This window comes from Labeo rohita, chromosome 24 (assembly GCF_022985175.1).
Source record: "Labeo rohita strain BAU-BD-2019 chromosome 24, IGBB_LRoh.1.0, whole genome shotgun sequence".
In the NCBI taxonomy this organism is placed as follows: Eukaryota; Metazoa; Chordata; class Actinopteri; order Cypriniformes; family Cyprinidae; genus Labeo; species Labeo rohita.
In genome coordinates, this window is record NC_066892.1 from 29,769,470 (window position 1) to 29,793,937 (window position 24,468).

The 24,468-nt window shown below is 37.1% G+C and overlaps 1 protein-coding gene across 1 annotated transcript; it reads right to left on the bottom strand.

Annotated features, from left to right (window-relative positions):
* Positions 1-813: 813 nt before the first annotated feature.
* Positions 814-21,942, bottom strand: LOC127155614 (uncharacterized). The gene is made up of 15 exons (XM_051097949.1): positions 21,847-21,942; positions 21,393-21,716; positions 20,936-21,287; positions 20,815-20,868; positions 8,867-9,059; positions 8,388-8,535; positions 5,375-5,471; positions 5,088-5,212; positions 2,104-2,403; positions 1,697-2,027; positions 1,514-1,602; positions 1,372-1,430; positions 1,206-1,280; positions 1,044-1,118; positions 814-922 (listed from the first exon to the last, which is right to left on the bottom strand). Exons 1-15 carry the CDS (start codon positions 21,887-21,889, stop codon positions 863-865), a joined length of 2,325 nt encoding a protein of 774 aa, XP_050953906.1. The 5' UTR covers positions 21,890-21,942; the 3' UTR covers positions 814-862.
* Positions 21,943-24,468: the final 2,526 nt, after the last annotated feature.

Here is a 24,468-nt window from a genome sequence, read left to right on the forward strand (position 1 = left end):
CATTATTTGCTCATGTCTTTATGTGTGTTATCAATTTTGCATGCAGGACACAAAGCATTCATGTTAAAATTCTGGGTACAATCATTATTTTCCAGATCCCTAACTGGGATTTGGGATACAATTTTCCAAAAAAAAAAAAAAAAAAAAAAAACTTTTTAACACTAAGCCTTTAACATAACTTCTCATATATTACTAAAAAAGTAATTTTTAAATTTAGAACTTTTGTTTTCACAAAATGTGACAATTATGATTTTCTTTTTTTTTTTAGATTTTTTTTTCTTACTTGATTTTGTGTGTGTGTTTGTGTACTTGTTCTTGCTACATTGTGGGGACCAAATGTCCCCACAAGGATAGTAAAACCTGAAATTTTTGACATTGTGGGGACCAGCCTGCGGTCCCCACAATTTAAAAAAAATTATTAAAAAAATTATTAAAAAAAAATATATATATATAAATATATATATATATATAACAAGTATTTATATTTATAGTGGTTGTTGTGGAAGTAAAAATGCAATGCAGTGAACACCACTGCAGTAATATATAGTTTGTACACACACCTCAGAGCACTAAAACTTTGCAGGTTCATGTTCATGACCGTAGATGACAAACAGTCAGACAACTTCAAGAAAAACATCTGAGGTTAACCAGCATTTCCCACGACTCAAACAATGCATTCAAGACAAACTGACTCACATTTTGCAAGGGTTAAAAAACACACACCACTTTGAATGAAGTAATAAAATGTGAAGTAATGTTGTTGGTTTACTTAAGTTAAACATATCTGGTCTGATAAATAACTGCATTACTCTGATTAACGGAGAGGATAAACGTGAGCAAAAGCCTGAGCCTGTTTATCTGCTCACGTTTTCACTTTTCTGACCATAGATGCATAGATGCTTTTATTTTCTGTTGCAGTCTGCTAACACAACAACACACACAAAACAAAACAAACAATACAGTTAGACTGACATGAACCCATATTAACACATTATCAGAAAGATATAAAATCCCTATAAAAATAAATGCATAACTAAAAGTACCTGAGTGTTTCCCTTATTTACAGTCATGATTTCATAGAGATCCTCACATCCAACTTCATTGCTTTTAACATTTCCCTAAAAAAAAGTAAAACAAATATACAAATAATTTAATAACAACAAGCGTTTGAAGTTTGTGAATGTCACAAATGTAATAAAAGGTACCTGATTGTTTTGTTTAATTCCATTCATAATCTCATAGAGATTGTCACACATAACCTCGCTGTTTTTCCCAGTTCCCTATAAAAATAAAACAAATAATATGGGTAATAATAAAAGCAATGATCAAAAGCTGAAAGTATTGTGAATGTGAAAGCTGTGTTTCACCTACTTTAGGCAGTTGTTGTTTGTTCATGCCTTCATAAAGATTGAAGCTTTCAGCTCTTTGTTCTGCAGACACACACACACACATGTAATACTGTACAAATGCTGTCACTGCTTTGTCTTGCTAGTCAAATCATTGAATCACTCACTTCTTTTGTTTTTTGCTTTGATCAGCATCACAGCACCGCAGACAGAAATGGGCAGCAGCGCTGCCAGAACGAGCAGCCACAGGGCCCAGCTGAAAGCAGTCACACAATAAAAACCAATGAAAGCTTGACGAGTTGAGGTCAGTCCACCGCTGATGCTCTGATTCAACGAGGACATGAACTGACCTGTCTGCCTGGAGTGATGTGTTGCTTTGAGAGCTGTTAGTTGTGAACTGTGTAAAATCTTGGGCCTCCATCACAGTAACATAAACGGGCATCTGTGAAACATCATTAGAGCAGTAGTACCATCCGCTGTCCTCTTTCTGCAGCGGCCACAGCGTCACGTTCAGAACACCACCATCATCGCTCACTGCGGTTCTCTCTGGAAATACTCCATCTCCCCCAACACAAGATCCCCCGATCGTACACCAGTGTGAAGCCCCGTGGCAGCGGATGGTGACGTTACCTCCCTCATAACCTGACACATTCTGACTGGAGACACTGAGACCTGCTTCAGCTAGACATTTGAGAGAAAAGGTCAGAGACGAAGTCATTTGCTCATTCTGGAATATGCTACACAGAATAAATGATACCTTCTGTGACCTGCAGGTAAAAACTTGTGCCGTCATCATATCCAGGCAAGGAAAAACCACACCAGTATGTGCCAGTGTCACTCACTTCAGCTTCTCTCAGTGTCGCCGTGAAAAAGTGTTCTTTGTGATTATCCACGATAGACAGTCTGCTGTGTGAAACGTTATGACTGAAGAGCCAGTCAGCTCCAGAACTCATGTATTTTGGGTAATTGGTGTATTTCTGATCATATGAACATGGGATTGTGATCGTCTGTTGTTTTTGAACAAGTATTTTCTTGACTGTATGGATGTCTTGAGTTCCTGTGAGAGAAAAAGTTACATAATAAACAACAATAAAGTTAATAATTTAACTAAAAAAAAAAAAAAGTGAAAAAGTGGTCTGGTCTGAATCAGGAAAGAAATCTGCACAGATCAAGACAGTTTACAAGACAATGTGAGAGACAACAGGAGACAGACTTTTACACTGGAGGAAGTGTAATTATGGATTATGGATTTAATTTAAATAAATTGGGTTTATTTCAGCTTTTGTCTTCTCAAAATGTGAACTGATGGACTGGAGTGGTGTGGATTACTTGTGGATTATTGTAAATGTTTTTATCAGCTGTTTGGACTCTCGTTCTGACGGCACCCATTCACTGCAGAGGATCCATTGGTGAGCAAGTAACACATTTCTACAAATCCGATGAACACCTGGTCACTTCATGTTTTTTCTCTGATGAGACAGCAATCTGATTTGTTAAAATAGTTCCATTTACACTTGTCCATGTGTCTCTATCAATCTGATCATCAATTCCTGCGCTATATACAGATTTAATAACGTTCACATCAACAAAAGCAACAGAAATGCGCTGAATTTTATTCATCATCAGCAAATTTTGAGATCAAAGACCACAATAAGAGAGAGACAAGCATCAGCACTGGAGAGACAAGTTAGTCACTTGTAATGAAGATGACTGTGTCTCAGTTTAGGCTTGTCGAACGTACATATGCACGTTTTATGTGACGTTGGTTTTCTACGCGTCACTGCAGTTCTGATTTGAAATGTCGGTTGAGTGGCGTTATATATCTCTAATGCTCTGTGACGTTTTAAAATAAAGTGCATGAACAAAAGCGAATGTGACAAACACGCAATCGCAAGCATGCCGTTTTGGCTTGTTTTTCAATCTCACATCTTTCAGCCCTTTCATTGTGGATTCATATGAGGCTATATAATCATATCTATGGATGAAAACAATTACTTTCACTGTTTTACCACCCCCAGTGTTCATTTCTGTTGAAAACTGTAGTGATGTGGACTTATTGGTACGTATTTCGCATCTTGCAAAAAAGTTTCTACAGGTACGTTTTCATCATGAGATCAGGTAGGCATTAGTGCTGTCCTATCTGACTATAACATGCTCATAACACATTTATCATTTCATATGGGTCATCAGATGCTCATTTTCCACAAGTTGATATGTGTAGAATATATACCTTGGTTAAAATTTCTAAGTGGTAGTGTAAAGCAACACTCTTTTTACCTTGTCAAAATCAGCTCAGTTTACAGCGAGCAATTTCGGTGCATGTCCCTTTAAATGCTAATGAGCTCTGCTCATCCTGCCCCTCTCTTCTTTGGGTTGATGAGCTGGTCTGTTTACTTTAGCCATGACACTTACTAGGACTAACTTAACTAGCAAATTATTAGGAAAGACGATTTGCAAAAATTCATAAAAACCCCTTATACTCACTACTTTTGTAGGTGAAGCTAGATCTCCAATGAATCGCACGAACATAGACACATTTACGTAGATCGGGAGACTCATTCTCTTCACAAACAAAAGTCACCCACTACGTCTTCAGCAGCTCAGATGTCGGGAGTGAATGACGACTGCTATGTTTATTATCACATCCAACAACAAAACACCTCAGTCACATAGAAGATATTCTTGTCTACTGCTTGCTGGCTTGATTTGAAAAAGAGGTGATGGTTTATAAGGATTAAAAAAAAAAAAAACACGGAGTGGATTTTAATCATTATAAGGTGGCTGTGTACACCACCTTTATTATCAAGGGCACCTGCAGAATTTTATCTGAAACCATACATACACCAGAACATGTGCAACATTCCCAGTCCCCTCAACATACATGCATCCCCAGACCATCTCAACAAAATAAACACCTGTGGATAGACCTACAACGCATTGTTTCTATATATGCATGAGCTCTCATGTGATCATTTTTATACTTAAGAATTGCCATTCGTTTTATACTGCTGCATCTAACAGTACACAATATGGAAAATGGCATCTGTGCCGAAGCATTACATGACTAAATATCATTCAAATTCATTTAATCATTCATCACATTAACTGTAGATCCTGTGCTGTGTGTTCTTTGTTAAAACACCTAGATTCTGTTTTACTAACTGAGAATCCGCTGCAACTGATTACCATAAATGAATCAAACTTCAGATCATTCTGTGATCCCATTTGGCCAATTCACTCAACAGAACAGACTCAAAAGTGTGAATAAATAGTAAATTAATCCTTGGCATTATGCCATTTTAAACAACTGACAGAAATGGGCTTCATCAACATAACTGCTGAAATGCTTCTGAAGAAATACATGTCTGTGGTCCATCACACACACACCATTAAATAGAATATATATGCTGATGAATCATACAGTGATGAAATAAACAAAATAGAACCTCGTGCCATATTAGGCAAAATATCTAATTCTTGACACCTTAGTTAAGATGCACATGTTTGGTTTCAGCAGAAAACTCAGTTACAGTAGATAAAAAGAGATACGGTGACCATTAAATATTAACACTGCTAGTTCTATGCAAAGATCATATAAAAACATTTTCAACTTTTCATTTGTATTGCAGTTGCACAACAACTTAATTACAGTGCAATCTGTTCAACAGTTATATCAGTACATATTCCCAAAATGTGCTTAATAGAATGGGAGAAAACAACAGAATTGAGTGTTTTTCATACCTGAAGCGTGTGTGAGGAGGAACAGCAGCAGCAGAGTCTCCATCATCATTGTGGCAGAGTGAGAATGAGCTGATCGTAGTATGACTATATATTTTTCACCACATTCGAGAGCACAGCACTTGTGTCACTGCATTTAATATGCAAACATATCATGCACGTCACATCATCTCCACAATGCACATCATAATAGCTAATATTTTAATGCTGAATGTTCAGTTAATGGATGAAAAAAAAAAAAAAATACAATATAAAAACTGTACAGTTATATCTGATTCTGATCTCTGTACCTCATTCCTGCTGTATAACAGTAACCCACACTGGTAAAGATGCTGGTGATAAAGCGGCGTCTGTGAGAATGGAAACATGATGCGACTTCCTGCAGACCTGACCAAAGTTCACACCAAACCTCATTTACATCAAACAGCCCTGCATTTACATAAAACTGCCTTTCTATGAGCTTGAAATAATTAGACACGACACTTAAGGGGGAAATATCTTTTTAAATTCATTCCAGTGACAGAAAACAATTATGACATAAAGCCATAAACCAGTTTATCATCCCATTATTGTTCCTCATGCAACTTTCAATCCAGCATCAGGTTTCCACCAGAAAATGATCAACAGCTGCTTTTTAACATGTTTCAAACATTCATCTGAACTCTTACTCCACATTTTCATTATTTATTACTAACCAGGGGCGATTCTAGGATTTTCATTTTAGAGGGGCTCAGCCCCCAATAAGTACATAATTATAAAATAATAATAATAAATGTATAAATAAAATAAAAAAATGTTTGACGAACAAGGGTGGTATACTACACTTATTGCAGTATTCCACTGTACTGTATAGATAGGTATAACATTTGAGTACTGAATAAGCCTACAGGTCTTCACCATCTCACACAGACACCTGTTTTGCTAAAAATTTTTCTGTCTGCATTTCTACAACTCTTTTTCCTTAGCTCAAGTATGCAAACCTCTTTGCCACATGCACTGGAATATGTATTATATTGAAAGTTAAATTTCCAAATGAAAATGGCAACATGATTGTTTTATAAAGCATGCATTTAATATGTGCTTCATTTTCGCTCGAGGAAACAGCTGTGGTGTGATGAGGGGTGAATGCAGCGAAGGCTTAGGCTACAGTAGATGGGGGAAGCGATTGCTCCCCCATGATATTTTGTAAACTGTATTTAAACTGCACAGATGCAGATATTATAACAATCTATCGATAAACACACAACTCTGTTTTCTCGCTCTGCGCCACCGCGGTCTGCGGATTGAAGACGCGCTGAAAGACGGGGAGGAGCCGATCAAAGTCTGCCGCAATTTTCAAATGAAATTTAAAGGGGACTGAGGCGATCACGAATTTGTGTACAGTTTATGGAGCTAATCGCAAAATTTTAGGGGGGCTGAGTAGTCAGTTTAGGGGGGCCTACCCCCCCTAAAAATGGCCTAGCGATGCCCATGTTACTAACTCATAATTTCATAACTCAAAATCTTCAAAACTGGCCCTTCACTTAACATGCCTATAATTAGGTCTTGGTTGTATTTTCTAGACTGCATTGGCTTGGTTTGGCCTCAATAGTCCAGCACTCGACTAGCCTCTCTTTTGGTCACTCTATTGCCGTCTGTGGTGGTGTTTTTTTGAGAACTAACATTCACTTCCTGTTTAGGCCATGGCATCTCACTACAGTTAACCCACTTACGGCGTATTCATGAAGCGATCAGGGAGTTTGAACTAAAAATGAAATACTGTCAACCAAACAGGAAGATGACTATTAAAAACGCCAGTGCTTTAGACCAGACGTGGAAACTAACCACCTTAAACAACACATGATATAAAGATTTTTGAAAAAGCTGAGTAGAAATGCATATATAGGTAAAAAGTAATGTCAATTTCTTAACCACACAGTGTTTTCATAAGACATACACAAAAACTTCCAGTTTCTCTGTTAGAAAGGCTTGTATATCTGTAATTCTACCCTTAGTTATTAGTGCTACGCTACAACAAACCCAACCCTAACCCTATCCGATTGTGTTAACAAATGCAAAACTGATATAAAAACACATTTGTTGATGCAGCCGTGCTATTTTAACTTCCTTATGCAGATTTGAGCTGTTTTGTTGAACCAAAGTTTCACAGGGTTTGTACTGAAGCTCTTTAGCACAGCGCCGTATCGTGTGAGCTACCGAGCAAACCTACTGAATTAGAAAACTTGTGCATATGAAGCTGTATATGTGACGAAGTATCAGTTTTCAAATTGCGTAGGATGTTAAAATTGTATAATAATATAATATTCTACTAGTAATTGTGTGAAAATTAGGTGTTATTAATCTAAACTGTGTGCAAATCATACTTTGTGTGAAAAGAAAGTTTTCAGTTTTACAGAAATATATATAGAGGCACATATTTCCAATGAGCGTACATTGATTTAACCTGTGGCATATTCAAATGAATAGGTATAATCTAGATCTAAAGCACACAGCCCTCAATGAAAGGTCTAACAGCTGAAAACCGCAGCAAAAGAGCAAAAACTAAGCCCTGAGGTCAAAAGAACGGCCTGCAGAGATCAGAGACAGAATTTGTCAAGATGCAGATCCCAGAAAGAGTTCAGAAAAAAATCTGCTTGATTGAAGGTTCACAAAAACAAAGGAAGAGGCCATTCCTCTGGTGAAGTGGGCCCTCACTTCAACAGAACACTGTAAGCCCACTTAGGCATAAGCCAGGGCTATAGTGTGAACTATCCTGCAGGATGGTCTCTGCTTTCTAACTGGCAGCACTTTAGAGCAACCTCCGAAACATACAAAGAGCTGCTCTGAATGCCAGATACAAATCTCAATGCAATACATTCAAGATACATAAGAAGCAGCTAGCGATGCGATGCAATACAATTCACCCCATTACAATGCAGTACGATCCAATTTAGGCAATTTAGGCCTAACTGGGCACGGTAAATTAGGTCTCTGCTCATCTTCTGATTTAGGAAAAGCTAGAAGGGTAATGACATGTGCTCTGAACAGAATGGAGAGCACCTTAGGCACATCGCTGTGTCTTGGTTTACCCCAAACTCAAGGCATTAAGGACTGACTGACAGTGCTTGTAAATCATCCACTTGCTGAAAGCAGAAGGAGGGCAGTCTTAAGCGACTAACAGACTAGCCTCTTGAGTGTTATTCACCGTGATGGCTGCCTCAAATACTTTGAGCGTGGAAGAGGAACACCCCTTACACAGCAGTTTTTGCAGAAAGGTTAGGACGGCTCCTCTTTCCACGCTGCACACCAGTCAGAAATACTGACCACTGATACTGAGAAGGTCCTTCCTTAATGGAATTGGGCAAGGAGTTGCTGATAGCAGCTTGATGAACTCGGGGAACCACATCTGATTCCTCCAGAGTGAGGCCACCAGGAGCACCGAGTACCTGACTTCCCTGACCTGTCTAATGACCTGAGGAAACAGGGTAATCGAAGGGAAGGCATAAAGACGAGCACTGGGTCATTCACGGGCCAGAGCATCTTGCTCCTTGTTGTCATATGAGTTCAAGAGGTATACCTCTGCCCTCCCAAAGACAGACCAAATTGTTTGAACCACTTGGGTGTGTATTCTCTACTCTCCTTGATTCAGTCTGCCCAGCATGCAAACTGCCCTTAGTGGGAATAAGTTGCATTGTGCCCATAGAAGGAGTCATCTCACCATCCTGTAAAGGGAGCGTGACCTGCCTTGGTGATTTATAAAGGCTAACACTGTCATGTTGCCTGAATAGACCAGGACATGGTACCATGACTGCAAGGAAGGTTTTTAGGGCTGCGTAGTGACCACCTCTTCCAGAGGTGCCTTCAATGGGGCTGAATTGGAGGAATGAACGTATGCTGATTAGGGGGCGCGCCATGTCCTGGCGTTCATTGTGAACCTTCAGGAAGAACAGTGCCAAAGCATGAAGTTCGAAGCCTGCTACTCGCAGTAGAAGAGCCCTAGCAGAAGCCGCACAGGAAAGCGCTGATGAGAGGTGTCCTTCCACTTCCCTTAAACAGCTCAGCTTAAATAGCTCACCATTCTACAGCAGATTTAGTTTGCTAACGGCTGGGAGTTGTGACCTAAATATTAATTTTATTTACATTAAGAAATCCTAAAATTAAGAATTAGTATCTTTAAAACAATAAGACTAATGATTTCACTAAAGATCGTATTAAAGCATACCATTAAAAGAACAGTTCACCTAAAACTGAAAATGTGCTCACCCTCAGGCCAACCGAGCTCTAGATGAGTGGAATGGATGCTCTGCAGTGAATGGGTGCCGTCAGAATAAGAGTCCAAACAGCTGATAAAAACATCACAATAATCCACAAGTAATCCACACCACTCCAGTCCATCAGTTCACATCTTGAGAAGACAAAAGCTGAAATAAACCCATCATTAAGACGCTTTAAATTAAATCCATAATCCATAATTACACTTCCTCCAGTGTAAAAGGCTGTCTCCTGTTGTCTCTCACATCAAAATCCAGCCACATATGTGTTTAGAGCTGTTTTAGCTTGTAAATGGTGCTTGATCTGTGCAGATTTCTCTCCTGATTCAGACCAGACCACTTTTTCACTAGAGTAAGTGTTATTATGGACTCATTGTATTTTAGTAAAAAACACCTTGATGGATTTGTTTCAGCTTTTGTCTTCTCAAGATGTGAACTGATGGACTGGAGTGGTGTGGATTATTGTGATGTTTTTATCAGCTGTTTGGACTCTCATTCTGACGGCACCCATTCACTGCATCCATTGGTGAGACAGTGATGGAATGACACATTTCTACAAATCTGATGAAGAAATAAATTCATCCTAATCTTGGATGGACTAAGGTAAATGTTTAGCAAATTTTCATTTTTTGGGTAAAGTATTTCTGCAAAACCATCAGCAAATGCATACGCATTACTCCACTTCACAGGGGGAGGAGGAGGTGATTTGTTGAAGTATTGTTGATGTATTGATATATGATTGTTTTACAGTAACACTGTATGTTGTGACCCCCTTGAAAACGACAAGGGGTTATTCCTAATCATTAACTGTATTAAACTGAAAGGGGAAAAAATAATGACTTATCAGATGAAGCAATGGTTTGATAGTGTTACAGAGACACAGCGTTTACACTTCAGAGAGAAATGAATATGTACATGCAACATGAAACGTTTTGAAATAAATTTCTTATTTATCAAAGGCACCCGCAGAATTTTATCAAACGCCTGAAAAGAGCCACATGTAGAAAACCTCATTCTAAAAATGGGCATATGGACAAATGGCAAATATTACAAAATATACAACAAGAACATGTATAAAAATCCCAGTCTGCTGAACAGTCATGCATCCCCACACCATCTTAACACAACATCCACACATGGATAGACCTACAACACCATGTTTCTCCATATACATAAGCATACTGCCATCCTTACTGTACTACTGCATCTAACGGTACAAGATCATATGTAAAATGGCATCTGTGCCAAAGCATTACACGACTAAAACTCATTCAATATCACTCATTCTTCAAATTAAAAATCTAATTATTTATAGATCCTGTGCTGTTTGTTCTTTGTTAAAACATTCAGATGCTGAGAATCTGCTGAAACTGATTCACCATGAATTCAGTGCAGATCATTCGGTGATCCCATTTGGCCAATTCACTCAACAGAACAGACTCAAAAGTGTGAATAACACTGAATGAATCATTGGCATTATGCCATTTTAAGCAACTGACAGAAACAGGCCATAACTGCTGAAATGTTTCTAAAGAAATACATGTCTGTGGTCTATCACACACACGCCATTAAACAGAATATATATGCTGATGAATCATACGCGGTTAAATAACCAAAACAGAGCCTCGTGCCTCATTAGATCAAATATCTAACTCTTGACATCGCAGTTAAAGATGCACCTGTTTGGTTTCAGCTGAAAACTCAGTTACAGTAGATAAAAAGAGATACGGTGACCATTAAATATTAACACTGCTAGTTCTATGCAAAGATCATATAAAAACATTTTCAACTTTTCATTTGTATTTCAGTTGCACAACAACTAAATTATAGGACAATCTGTTCCGTATTTATAATGTATCAGTACGTATTCCTAAATTTTCCTCAGTACAGTGTGAGAAACAGCAGAATTGAGTGTTTTTCATACCTGAAGCGTGTGTGAGGAGGAACAGCAGCAGCAGAGTCTCCATCATCATTGTGGCAGAGTGAGAATGAGCTGATCGTAGTATGACTATATATTTTTCACCAAATTTGAGGGCACAGCACTTGTGTCACTGCATTTAATATGCAAACATATCATGCACGTCACATCATCTCCACAAAGTACATTTCATGCTGAATGTTAAGATAATGGAACAAAAAAAAAATACAAAGAAAGACTACATTGTTGAATCTGATGTTATTTGCATGCGCTGCTGTCTCTGTACCTTCTTTCCTGCTGTATTCTGTGAGAACAGAAACATGATGCGACCTCCTGCAGACCTGACCAAAGTTCACACCAAACTGCATTTAGACCAAACAGTACTGTAGATAAAACTGCCTTTCTATGAGCTTGAAATAATTAGACACGACACTTAAGGGGGAAATATCTTTTTAAATTCATTCCAGTGACAGAAAACAATTATGATGTGTAGACAAAAAACAGTTTCCCATCCTGTTATTGTTCCTCATGCAAGTTTCAATCCAGCATCAGGTTTCAGCCAGAAAATGATCTATAGCTGATCTTTAACAAACTAACTCATAATTTCATTACTCAAAATCTTCAAAACTGGCCCTTCACCTTATGTAACTCAAGGGAGCCTATAATTAGTGTATTTTCTAGACTGCATTGGCTTGGTTTGGCCTCAATAGTCCAGCGCTCGACTAGCCTCTCCACTGGTCACTCTATTGCCGTCTGTGGTGGTGTTTTTTTTTTTGAGAACTAACATTCACTTCCTGTTTAGGCTATGGCATCTCACTACAGTTAACCCACTTACGGCGTGTTCATGAAGCGATCGGGGAAACTGAACTAAAAATGAGATACTGTCAACCAAACAGGAAGATGACTATTAAAAACACCAGTGCTTTAGACCAGACGAGAAAAAACTAACCACCTTAAACAACACTTTTACATGATATGAACTTTTCCAAAACAGGTGAGTAAATATATATACATATATACATATACATACATACATATGTATATGTACATATTTTTTTTTACCTTTTTAAACCAAATGTCAAAATTGTACAACTTTTACGAATTAAAAAGAAAAGCATAAACATGTAAATAAATACCTCTGGCATAATTGTACAAGTGTCCGTTTTAGTAAATTTTTTTAAAAATCATTTTTTTTTTCTATATATTTCTGAAAGTGTATGATCTTGATACATTTCGTCTCTGAAATCCATGTCCTATGGTGTGACACCGCATCCAGTTCCAGAGAAAACTTGAATTAGTTGAAGGACCCCATTCATGGGCATGTTACTGAAGCTCATGTCATCTGCACATGGTCAATTTTTGTCTCAGAATTGTTCAAACGTGTAACTATTTGGAACCTCTACAAAAGTGTCACGTTTTGATGTCCTTTGGTGTGACACCCCTAAATTATATATATTTTTAAATTAAAAACTGTATGTTAAACTACATAATCATGAAAAATTATGCGAATGTGTCTCGCAAACCGCTAATGACAGGTTAGCTGAGAACAGAAAGGTCATTCAGTGACACAAAGGTCTAAAATGTCCTCTGGTGTGACTCCTGTACTGTCACACCACAGAACAAGGTCTCTTAAAAAAGCAATTTAAATGATTAAATAAGATTTGTGTAACTCCTTTTTATCCTTTTTAAAATCATTGTCAGTGTTCTTAAATGCAGTGATTACATTAAACTACTCTCTGATGTTTTTGCACAAAATTGTACTGTTATAAAGTGTCTTGAAAATAAGTTTAAAATGTGATACTTTGTTTTTGAAACACAAAGAATTGAGGGAGAGAAATTAGTGGAAGAGAGAGAACACGGAAATATAGAAGATATCACTTTTAAAATGGTTTAATTTTCAGCAGTTTTGAATGGACGACAGCAAAGTTGCCAAAAGTTTGTCTTGATATTGTCCAACAAGTCATGGGGAAAAAAATGATGCTAATTTTATTTTCATATTAAATAAATAACACTATATGAAAATAAGTGTCTAACAATGAAGATAAATATCTCCATTTGTATATTATTAAGAGATTTTTTTCTTAGTTATTGCTATGTCACTCCATATGACAAATTTATTGTACAGTTTGGTAAAAACAGTAAAAAAACAATAAAATAATTGAAAGTTAGTGACCCTTTATATTTTCTCAAAGATCAGACTTTCAGACTTTACACTACATAAATTTATGCATTTCTTCTTCAAAAATGGTCTTTTAAAAGCATTTTTTCTGGCTATTTGTCAACTACCCATATATGTATAATTGGTGCAAAGTCAACAATGCGTCTTTTTCCAAAAAAAAATTAGCATGTGTGCAAATTGTATAATATCCAAGGTACACATTTCTAGTAATTGTGCAGTTAATCATCATATTGTATTTTCAGAAAGGTTTGGAATATTTGTCCTTTCTGCAAAATTTGTCACTACCGAAACACAGAAATATATAATTTCAGAAGAAGGGCCATATTGACCTATTAAGACTGAGCCTACATCTACTTCGTAAATATATTTTTTTCAGAGGTAAATCAATAACAATCACATTGTTAACAATATTTCAAGTGTTATTTATGAGATTTGTTGTATGCTGAATCCAGTTTTTCTTCATAAAAACTTGATCATACTGATTTAGAAGTTAAGGATTCATTAGTTTGAATATACATTGAACCAAACACCATCATCACATCCTAGTTGATAATTCAATATACTTTATTTTTGACAAAACATCCCAAGATACTTTTGAAGCTAGCTCAAAGATGTTAATCAGCACATGGTTAGCCATCACAGTTCTGAACAGTTAATGTATACATTTATACATTATATTGTTTATACAGTATAATGTATAAAAATGTTATGGAATAACTCCCAATACAGTGTGCTTAACTGCACAAAAATGGTGTTCGGCAGTGACGTTTCTTAAAGTTACACACAGATTTTCGGATATTTGAACACATTTTCCTCAAAACGATGAGGTCTTTCTACTGACACCATGTAACCATGAGAGAGGGGGACACATGAATGTTTCCTACATAAATATAGTGGTGTAGTAAAAATTCAGTCAATGGACTAAAACTGTACACTGTTTCAGTAGTGACATTTTTTCCCCCTTTTTTACAGAAAGTTTTATATTATTTAGAAAGGAAATATAAACAACTTATCTACAAAATATATCTATAACTTCACTTTTTAAAAGAATCAAAAAGATACTTTTAAAAACAACAATGGAAAAAAAATACAAAAAAATATTTCAATATCATTTTCATAAGCTGAAATTTAGGGGTTTGGGACAACCACCTCCCGATTGAGAGTACCCAATAACTGATGATATTATATATTTTAAGCTTACTGATATTTTAAATATCATTGTGAGTTTCAATAGATAATAGAAGGATCTTCGTAAACATACATAAACGCTTATGCTTAGCAGATGCACTCTTTATTTCATTCATTATTATTTCAGTCCAATGATGAGTCCAATGATGAGTCAGTCTAGAAAAGGAGAGACAATATGTTGATATAATCAGGGTAATACTAATTTAATATTTGACAGGAGTAAAAATGAGGCTGTGAGGGAGATGAATGCTGTAAACACTGCAGTCCCTCACAGCCTCACTTTCATCCAAGTAAGTTTCAATATGGCGTCTAACCTGACTATTGATTTAAAAGTTGGTTGCAAGAGCAAATAGTGTGTTTACCTCATAAATGTTTCCTACTGAGACTGTGGAGTAGATGACTTCTACATTTCTGGAAGCTGCCTGCAGCAAACATTAATACAACCCCGGTCAGATACACTGAATATCAATGCACCTCATAATATTGATGCAAAATATGCAGTATTATGCAGAATTCATCTTTAGCCAGGTGCCACTCTTTAGGGTAAATAAAAGAAGGCAATAAAATACTTAGTTATGGTGAAAGATAGTAAAAAAAAACTCATTTACTTGGAGATTCCTTAGGCTGGTACTTCTAGGCAGCACTCGCTCTGTTCATTTGTTGTTGTAAAAAAAGCGAGATTATGAATTGATCATTTCACAATTGAAGTAATGTATACATGTTAACTGTCTGAATGACTCACTGATTTTGCACAGCGTGATCATCATGACTGCACCACAGCTCACAGTGAACACGACCAGAACCATCAGCCACAATAACGACCGTCTCTCACTGGAACTGCATCAAGAACCGGAGAGAAATGTGCTTTCAATTCATTCTCATACAGCTGTTTTTTTTTTTTCTGTATATCCACCTTTTTCCTGATGAACCGATGAGTGGTACCATGATGGATTCTAACTTCCATTTGGGTGCTTTCATGTTCTGGAGTCCAGAAATCCATGTTAAAATGGGGTAAAAATATTGACTGACAACTTATAACCACTGTCCACTAAAGAGGCACGTATATGTGAAAATTAGGAGGGGCCACCGGCTACCAATGTTACAGCACTTAAAAGAAAATCTGCATTCCCCAATGCTGTTGTCACAAACTAAAGACTGCAATTCAGTTTTGATACCTTCCTACAACTTGAATAGAATTTTAGATAAACCAATACATGTACACAAGAATGAGAATTAATTGACAGAAGAACAATACAGTAACATCTATATACACGCAGATGGTTTGATTAATAATGTGAATTAATGCAAAGAAAAGCAAAAAGAGGCAATGACAATGAATCTTATCTGATCAGTTCAGGTTTGTAGATATGTCATCTTTTAAGTACGGAATAACTGCAACGAAAGTTGCACCAGTCAGTGTTCACATATCCAAATCCTGTCCCGTTGAAGAAAAAAAAAAGACCCACACACACACACACACACACACACAAAAAAAAAAAAATAGCAATTAGCCCTTCAGATGCTTTTCAAGGAATCCAAACAAAAAAGGGCCCACAGGATACTCCGGATATTTGATAACCCACAAGACAACACAGCGCAAACAATCCACTGAGAAGAAACTTCTTGATATCAATGAAAGTAAAGCCTTTGCAGCTCATGCAGACACATACAAAGTAATACTTAAAACGTCCTCATGACTGAACAGGAAACAGAGTTTCTCAATTAGGACGCCAATGAAATTTGCATAGGTGCTGGGGTAATACCATGCTTCCCTCTTCCAAACAAATGTAACTTCTTCTACTCTACTAGCTGGTTAAATTACTTGGGGTTTTAGCCTTCAAACGCCTCCTAGAGGAGAGTAGAAAAAACAAGTAACAGCTAGCCCTGTTACAAACCAAACATAAAAATCATGGCTGCACCATAAATGGCATGTGATTGCCATGCACATCTCGTCAGTAAAGCCGGTTCTGTGATTAGTAGTGAATCTCCATCACACGCTTTCAGATGGAGCGGAAGCAAGCTACGCAATATCGCATTCATAATCGTGAATTTTGTAAATTTGGATTTGTAAATAACCTCATTTGTTTGGTCAAACCCTTCTGAGTGATTTATTGAAACAAACAAACAAAAAAGTATGATTCTTAAAGTTCATGCGGTAATATGTACTTGGGTTTATATATAACATCACTACATTATATTCTATTTGCAGACAATGCAATTACCTTTAACTGTCATATAAGTGTATATTCACTGTTTTAGAGAAGAGTTTAGTGGTTTTCATGAAACAAATAACTAAAATTAGAACACCAGATTAAAAAAACAAAACAATAAATGTTCAAAGAGCCATTCTATCAGAGCGTTTATTGTGCTATGATGATATCTTTCATCATTTACATCTATTTTTGCATTTGATGATTTGATAGGAGCTGTTACTTATTATTGCCAGCATACCAACTGAGAATTTATTGCAATTATTTTCATAAATCTGACATATGACATAACAGTGATCTTTTATATGAAGTCTTTAGAGCCACATATCACTCAGAATTAAAGCGATTAAAGATCCATCTTTGATTGTACATACATAAAAAAAGATAGCAAAACGAAGTACAATAACCAGTGTATGTTAAAACAAAAATATAACAATAAAAAAATAAAGGAAAGACACCCCCATGCATAGTTTTAGGGGATTTATAGTCTGAGATACACAGCTGTGTTCACAAATATTGCATTACCATTAGGTAATCATCTATACTGTTTAAAATGAAAAATAAATAACATTACAAATATCCATCATGGAACCAAGTCACTACACAACATAAAAAGCTTCAACAGATTATAAATATTTCTGAGCTTGTATCACTAAAGAAGACATGAAGTTCTAATAAAATTACATAGGCTACTTAAATCACGTTTTAGTTTAAGAGCAACAAAAACGTTTGAATTTCCTAACATTAGAAAGAAATACAATAATATGAAAGCACTGAAACCCGATCAGTTTCGAAAACAATGTTTGATTTCCTATACTTAACAGAGGTGGAAAAGTCTGTAATCACCCAGAACACACGATCATCCATGTACTCTAGCAACACCCCCAGCAACTGTATAGCAAGAGCCTTGCAACCACCCAGAATATCCTATCTGACCAAACTATTCATGTTTTTAAACAAGACTTTAAGACAAGCCAGCATACATTTGTCTTTCAAACTTTTCAATCTAGTTATCACAGGTGTGCTTAAATGCTTACACACAATTTAAACGCTCTGATGACTTTCCTGCCAGTGAACACTCACGAGACCAATAACACTATAACAAAAACAGATACAGATGTATAAATCAGCAATTAACTTTTGGGGAAAAATGATTTTCATTTTACTGCTGTAAAGTAATCTTGCAGTAGATAATCATCACTAGAAAAGTTCAAATAACAAAGAATTGTATATGAACTTGGTATGCCACAATACCGTCCAGAGAAAAAAAAATAATAATAATAATAATAATACACATTTTTCTGCACATTTGGCCAAATTTCATTACAGTACACAGTACCATAGTAGTTTCCTGGTCTTCTGACACAACACTATATCTCTAGGCAGTCATTTCTCAGTTCAGCAAAAACACAGTACACATACTGTAAAAAAAATGGTTAGAGATCAAAATTTGACAGTCACACGTTTATAGCTGTACAACAGGTGCTACAGTTTACTGTACATATAGAGTAGTGATATTTCCATAATCTGATGTGCTCTGTGTAACTTATTTTAGTTGGCACATTTTCCCGAACCATTCATTCAGTTCTCAAAACAAAGACACATTTCTCAGAAAGTTTAACAATGTTAAACATTAGCAAAACTGATGACACACCAATCAGAATCTCTGCATCCTAACAACGGAGAGAGGAGACAGCTGAACCAATCAACAAGAATTTGTTAACAATCGAGAAAACTGCAATACCTAACTCTGCTATCAGTTTCCGTGATCGGCATCTTCTTATTGATTTCACGTTATTGTTCCGTCAGATTTGGCAAAAAGGCCTATGTCCATGATGAAAGTGGAGCGAGCAGTCGGAGAATCAGATCACAAACAATGAATCTCAGACATATCCGGACAGGATTAGATTTCTCAGAGGACGAGTTAGGCTACGTTCACACTTGGCGTCTTTTTTCAAACTGCCAGCGTCTGTTTTACATTATAATTCTATGGAGTAAACCGTCTTTTCAAAAAAGTCATGAGCGCTTTTTTTTAAACGCCAGCGCCGGCGTCTTTTTCTGCAGCTCAGAGCGTCTTTTCAAGTTGAAAAAAGTTCAACTTTTCTGAAAAGAACGCCCTACGTCAAGCGCCTTTTTCACAGCTGACCAATGACAAGGAGTAGCGAGACCTGTCGTTTCCATAACAACAAGAACAGCAAGAAAAATGGAGACGGTGCCGGTTGATAGACTTTTATTTTATTGTTGTTAACTGACATTCTCCTCCCCGTTAACTTTAAAAACCGACGCGCTGCCCGCAAGGCTATCGGAGCCGCGCGTCGGTTTTTGTTAACAAACGAGCGTCCCTTTTTCCAGTCTCGGCTCGCAGATCTTTCCCGATCCCGTCCTCTCTCTCTCTCTCCCACTTTGCTTCCTGTCTAAATACTGCCCTATCAAGTAAAGGGCAAAAATGCTAAAATAATAATAATAATAATAATAATAAAACACCAGCGCAGAGCGAGCTTCCCCTTTTCTCGAGATTCATACGATTGCAGCTGTTGTTATAGCAACAAAAAACGCCCTCGGCTGCAACGCTGCCAGATTCTTTTTTTACTAAAAAAGCGCCGCTGTCAACTTTTTCTTGTCAAAAAAGACGCCAAGTGTGAACGTAGCCTTAGCCGAGAACAGTAATATCTGACTTACGAACAAATGAAGAGCTCAGATGCAAAACCAGCTAAAAGCCATCTCAGTCAAAAATGAGATAATGATAGTGAGTGAATGCTCCTGACACATAGTACACGTCCATCAAATACTTTTACTTCAAACTCACTAAATTCCAGCCTCAGCCCAATCAGAAGTACCAGCACTTACATAGAAACCTATACAAAGTAGCCAGAAAGAAATGCTCATTTTAAAGAAATACGTCAGCTGGTTTTGCATCTGAACTCTTCAAATGTAAAAACAATTCGTTAATGAACTGGGCGGCGCTTTGTGTTTTGACTCAAAAAGAACCGGTTCATAAGAGTCATTTGTTAGTGAAGACGACTACACTGGGCGCGCTGCGTGCGCGTCTATCGTGAACTGTTTATTGAAAGACGTGTTTTTGCCATTATTTTGCCTTAAACCGTCATCACCGCTGCTGAAAAGTAGCATATGAAACACTGCTTTGATTTATATTTTGTTCTGTGATAATTCTGGGGTGGCAGAGCTTTTTCTTAGGGTGGCAGTTGCCACCCCGTGCCACCCCGGTAGATCCACCCCTGCCGCCATACGTAGCTTGTCACTGATCTACGGCTCTGTGTATTAAATGCTGCTCCATCTGAAAGCATGTGATGGAGATTCACTACTAATCACAGAACCGGCTTTACTGACGAGATGACAGTCACATGCGATTTATCATGCAGCCCTAATAAAAACGTGCGCAGGTTTAACGCTATATTAACAGCACAGAAAATATGTAAATTTGACTAGAAACACCACAGACCGAAAATTCAAAGCGCCGTTTCAGTTGGGTGAGACTTCCGCCTTCAGAAATAGGTGGACGCACAAAAATAATAATTGGACCTTAATATTGTATTATACTATATTTTATTAATATTGCACATTAGTATGTTAAAAATACAGTGAATTATAATATTTATGTGTGTAAGGTTTTTAGAAGAAGCAACAATTTTTTCAGTTAACTAAAATTAACATCTTAAAAACTTTTATCAATTGAAATACAATTGTGAAATATATAATTAAAGGCTCCAGGGTAGAATCTGAAGGTTACAGAGGCCAGACAGATATGTAGATTTTGACTGATGTAGATTGAAACTAGGTTAACAGAAATTCTGGTCTTGATTCAGGGGTTTGAAAAACAACTAACCAAGGTTTATACAGCAACAGTAAGGTAACTCTACCGTGTAGAGCATTGGTTGTTGGTTGGAATCTTTTTTATTGGGCAAACTATACAATAAGACTGTACAAATGCATTCATGACTCCAAAAGTAGATGAACAGATTCTTACCGAGGCGTTTGAGCAGATGTAAAGCTTCCTGTGGGTTTTATAGTGCCGGTTGACCTGAGGGATTAAACAGAGATCAGACAAATCAAAAAACAACTGTAATTCTGTTGTGACGTTATCTTACGTGGACTGGCTTGAGGTTGTCTTGTGTGTGCTGGTGAAGGTGGTAATGGTGGTTTCTTCTCTTGTCGATACAGTGATATGAACAGGCATTTGTAGATCCCTCACTGAGCACCAGTACCATCCCGTGTGCTCCTTCTTCAGTCTGCTCATGTTCACGCTCACTACTCCGTTACCGTTCCTGATCTCCACTAAAGCCCCATCCAAGAGCCCGCCTGACTCTAACACGCAGGCCCCCCCAAGCTTACACCATTGTATACCAGTTTTTTTAGGTAAATGATAATAGCAGGAGACGGTAACGCTACCGGCCTCAAAACCAGCCAACATCTGATCTCGAACATAGAGACCAGCAGTGACTAGATATGAGGAAGAACAAACAAAACAATATTAATTCATGTTTAAAAAAAAACAAAACAAGTAATTGACAATTAAAAAGGCTTCTTATATCTGGTCAACTTCACCTGCTGTGACTTTTAATTTGAATCCAACTCCAATATGGGATCTTTTAGGTCCATCAATCCCACACCAGTATGTTCCACTTTGGCTCTGCTGAATATTCCTCATTTTAATAGTCAAAATATTAGTAGTTTTGTTATCTGAAACACAAACTGTCTCATGTTTCTCTCTCCCATCTGAGAACTCAACGTATTTACTAAAGGTCCAGCGATCTCCAGAACTCAGATATTTAACATTATTTACATAAGCATGATTATACCAGCAAGGGATTATGATAGAACTTCTTTCTTGGACAGACACTTGACTGACTGTGCGGACATCTTGTGCACCTAAAGCCATGAGATAAATACGGTCACAGATCATTCAAGCTGTAACAAACTGAAGATAAAGTGGCATTTTATAGTCATCAGAAGATCAAACACCAATCGTTACGATGAAGGAAAATCATAACTGACTCACCTAACTTGTTGAAAAGCATGCAAATAAGAACATTAAGAATCATTGCTGTTGTCGTGCGAGTATAACGAGGCCAGCGGCTGAAACAGCTTTTACCACCAGCATTTCCTTCAACACACAGAAGAAAATGTCACCTGCGTGTCTGGTTCAGGAAGCCTGAATTACGTTCACGCTAAATGTAGAGACTATTATTTTAAAGCTATTTTACATTACATTTATATTTATTCACTTAACATCACAGGGCTTAGGTTTACAGTCTCTCCTACAGTGAGAATCCTGGTTAAAAAGCATTTTCCTTTTTGGAGGTCTGATTTTTTTCTTTAAACCACTGAAAAAGTACTGGCACCTTATATTAATTAACATACCATATTTAGACTCAAACACTTTAACTATGAACAACGAATGTGTTACAGATGTCTGATGGGATGACACATGTCGTTTGTGGTTCGCATGATTACTTACACATGGGTGAATTAGTCAAAAAGGGAACAATAACACTTGACATAAAGGGTGAATATGATATACTGGTATGAAGCCAACCATCTGTGAGTTGTAGAATCAGTAGTATATGCCATCATCGTGGTGTGAGCGTGAGAATGGCCTGCTTACGTTACTGCAGCTCACCACTTAATGCTTGTGGTCACTGAACTTCCTTCACAATGTGTTTTACACAAATGCACCGTTCCCACTGTCATTTTTCACATGTATGCATTATGATAATGATGCACCCTCCTCCGCAAACCTCATATGTCATCGCATTTCATTAGGACGTAAGTCTGTCTCTTCCTGTCAAGGTTAATGGAGAGAATCCTAGCAGGCTGCTGAGGGCTGTAGACTGGTAATTTGAGGCACGGTGGGTGGCGTGTAGGCCGCTGTAATAAGATTCACATCACATGTGGATTACCAAAGGCTGTTGAGATTCCATTAGACAGGTCTACGTCACAATTTTCGATTGCACATTGGCAGCCAAGCTTGTGTGAACAAATACACTTTACTAAAGAACAGTAGCTCCGGCAGTCAACCACAGAGAAACTGGTATTTTTCACTAGTTTTTCAGGCGATCTTATTAAAGACACACAGCATATCCTCCAGTGTTTCGGCACCTGTGCACGTTCCCCAGTGAGGTCTGCAGGCGGATGATGAAAGATCTGGGATGTTCATGCAAGGAATGGAAATTCAGTCCTGAGTAAAGGCGACACAGAGCTGCAGACTCAGTAAGACCTCACACACTTTTGTCCTGAAGCGCTTATCCGTACCTTTCAGAGACCCGTCTTTGTTCCCGACGTGTAGAGCGCTGCAGCCCTGATGTCAAAACACAAAGACTAATTCACCACTGCTTCCCTCCAGAATGTCCTGTGTTTTAATAATGGGGTTTTTCAATTCATGACTACAACAGGGCCTGTGGCAAACATAAAATGACAATACTCGGATCAGGGTTTCTTCAGGTTTTAGGAACTTTTTAAGACATTTTAAAGGAGTAGTTCACTTCCAGAACAAAAAAAATACAGATAATGTACTCACCCCCTTGTCATCCCAGATGTTCATGTCTTTCTTTCTTCAGTCAATAAGAAATTATGTTTCTTGAAGAAAACATTTCAGGATTTTTCTCCATATAATGGACTGATATGGTGCCCCGAGTTTTAACTTGCGAAATGCAGTTTAAATAGCTTCCAGCCAAGGAAGAAGGGTCTTAACTACTGAAAAAATGGGTCATTTTCGAAACAAATTGACAATTTATATACTTTTTAATCTCAAAAGTTTGTCTTGTCTCGTCTCTGCGATGCGTAGGTGTAGTCTGTGTAATCTGAGTCAACTTCCATTCTAAGCCTTTCTAAACCTGGCGTCCAACGAAAGAGTTATAAAAACAACAGTTATAAAAAACATTATAACTTGTTTTTGATTTACAACATCAGTCGAGTGTTTGAAATAACTTCCTTATGTGATCTGATGTGGATTCTTACCATAGAATGAGGCAGACGATAAATTCTATACTCATATTCAATGTATGTCAATTAGCAATAGCTTATGAAAATACACGAGACGGCTTGAAGAACACAGATTAACCATATGTCATTGCAGACCATTGTTGATTCTTATGAAATATATAAGAAAAATAGTCTTTTATTCAACTGAAAAAGACAAAATGCAAAAAAATGTAGGTGCATTTTGAACATTATGAAATTAAATTCCATTTTAATGAATTATGTGCAGTAATAAACAACATTTAAACCAGAGCTTCACGATTCTGGATAAATTAAGAATCACAGTTGTTTTTTAATAAATTGGAGACCATGATTCTCTCTCGATTCTGTGGAAAAAAATATTAGAAAACAAACAAAATAACGTAATTTACTAGTGGTTCTGACAAACTGTTCATTGCTTTTAAAAAAGTCTTTTAAAAACATATATTAATTTAAACAACAACAACAAAACATTCAATGAAGGAGTCAGTGTCTCACTTCATTAAGACTTGTTTGACTATTGAAATCTGAATGAATGATTCAATGACATACTTTTTTTAAACGGGCAGTTGTCGCCACCTCCTGGTGGAAGAGGAAAAGCGTTACTATACATACAAGTGTTAAGATACTTTCGTTTTGATCGAGACTGTAGACAATAATTGTT

Coding starts and splice junctions, on each gene's coding strand:
- LOC127155614 (XM_051097949.1), bottom strand. CDS start 21,889: ATGATTCTTAATGTTCTTATTTGCATGCTTTTCAACAAGTTAG. Junction 8,536..8,866: donor AAACCTTCCTTGCAGTCATG/GTACCATGTCCT, acceptor CTGTTTCCTCAG/GTCATTAGACAGGTCAGGGA. Junction 2,404..5,087: donor CCTCCTCACACACGCTTCAG/GTATGAAAAACA, acceptor TTTCTCTCACAG/GAACTCAAGACATCCATACA.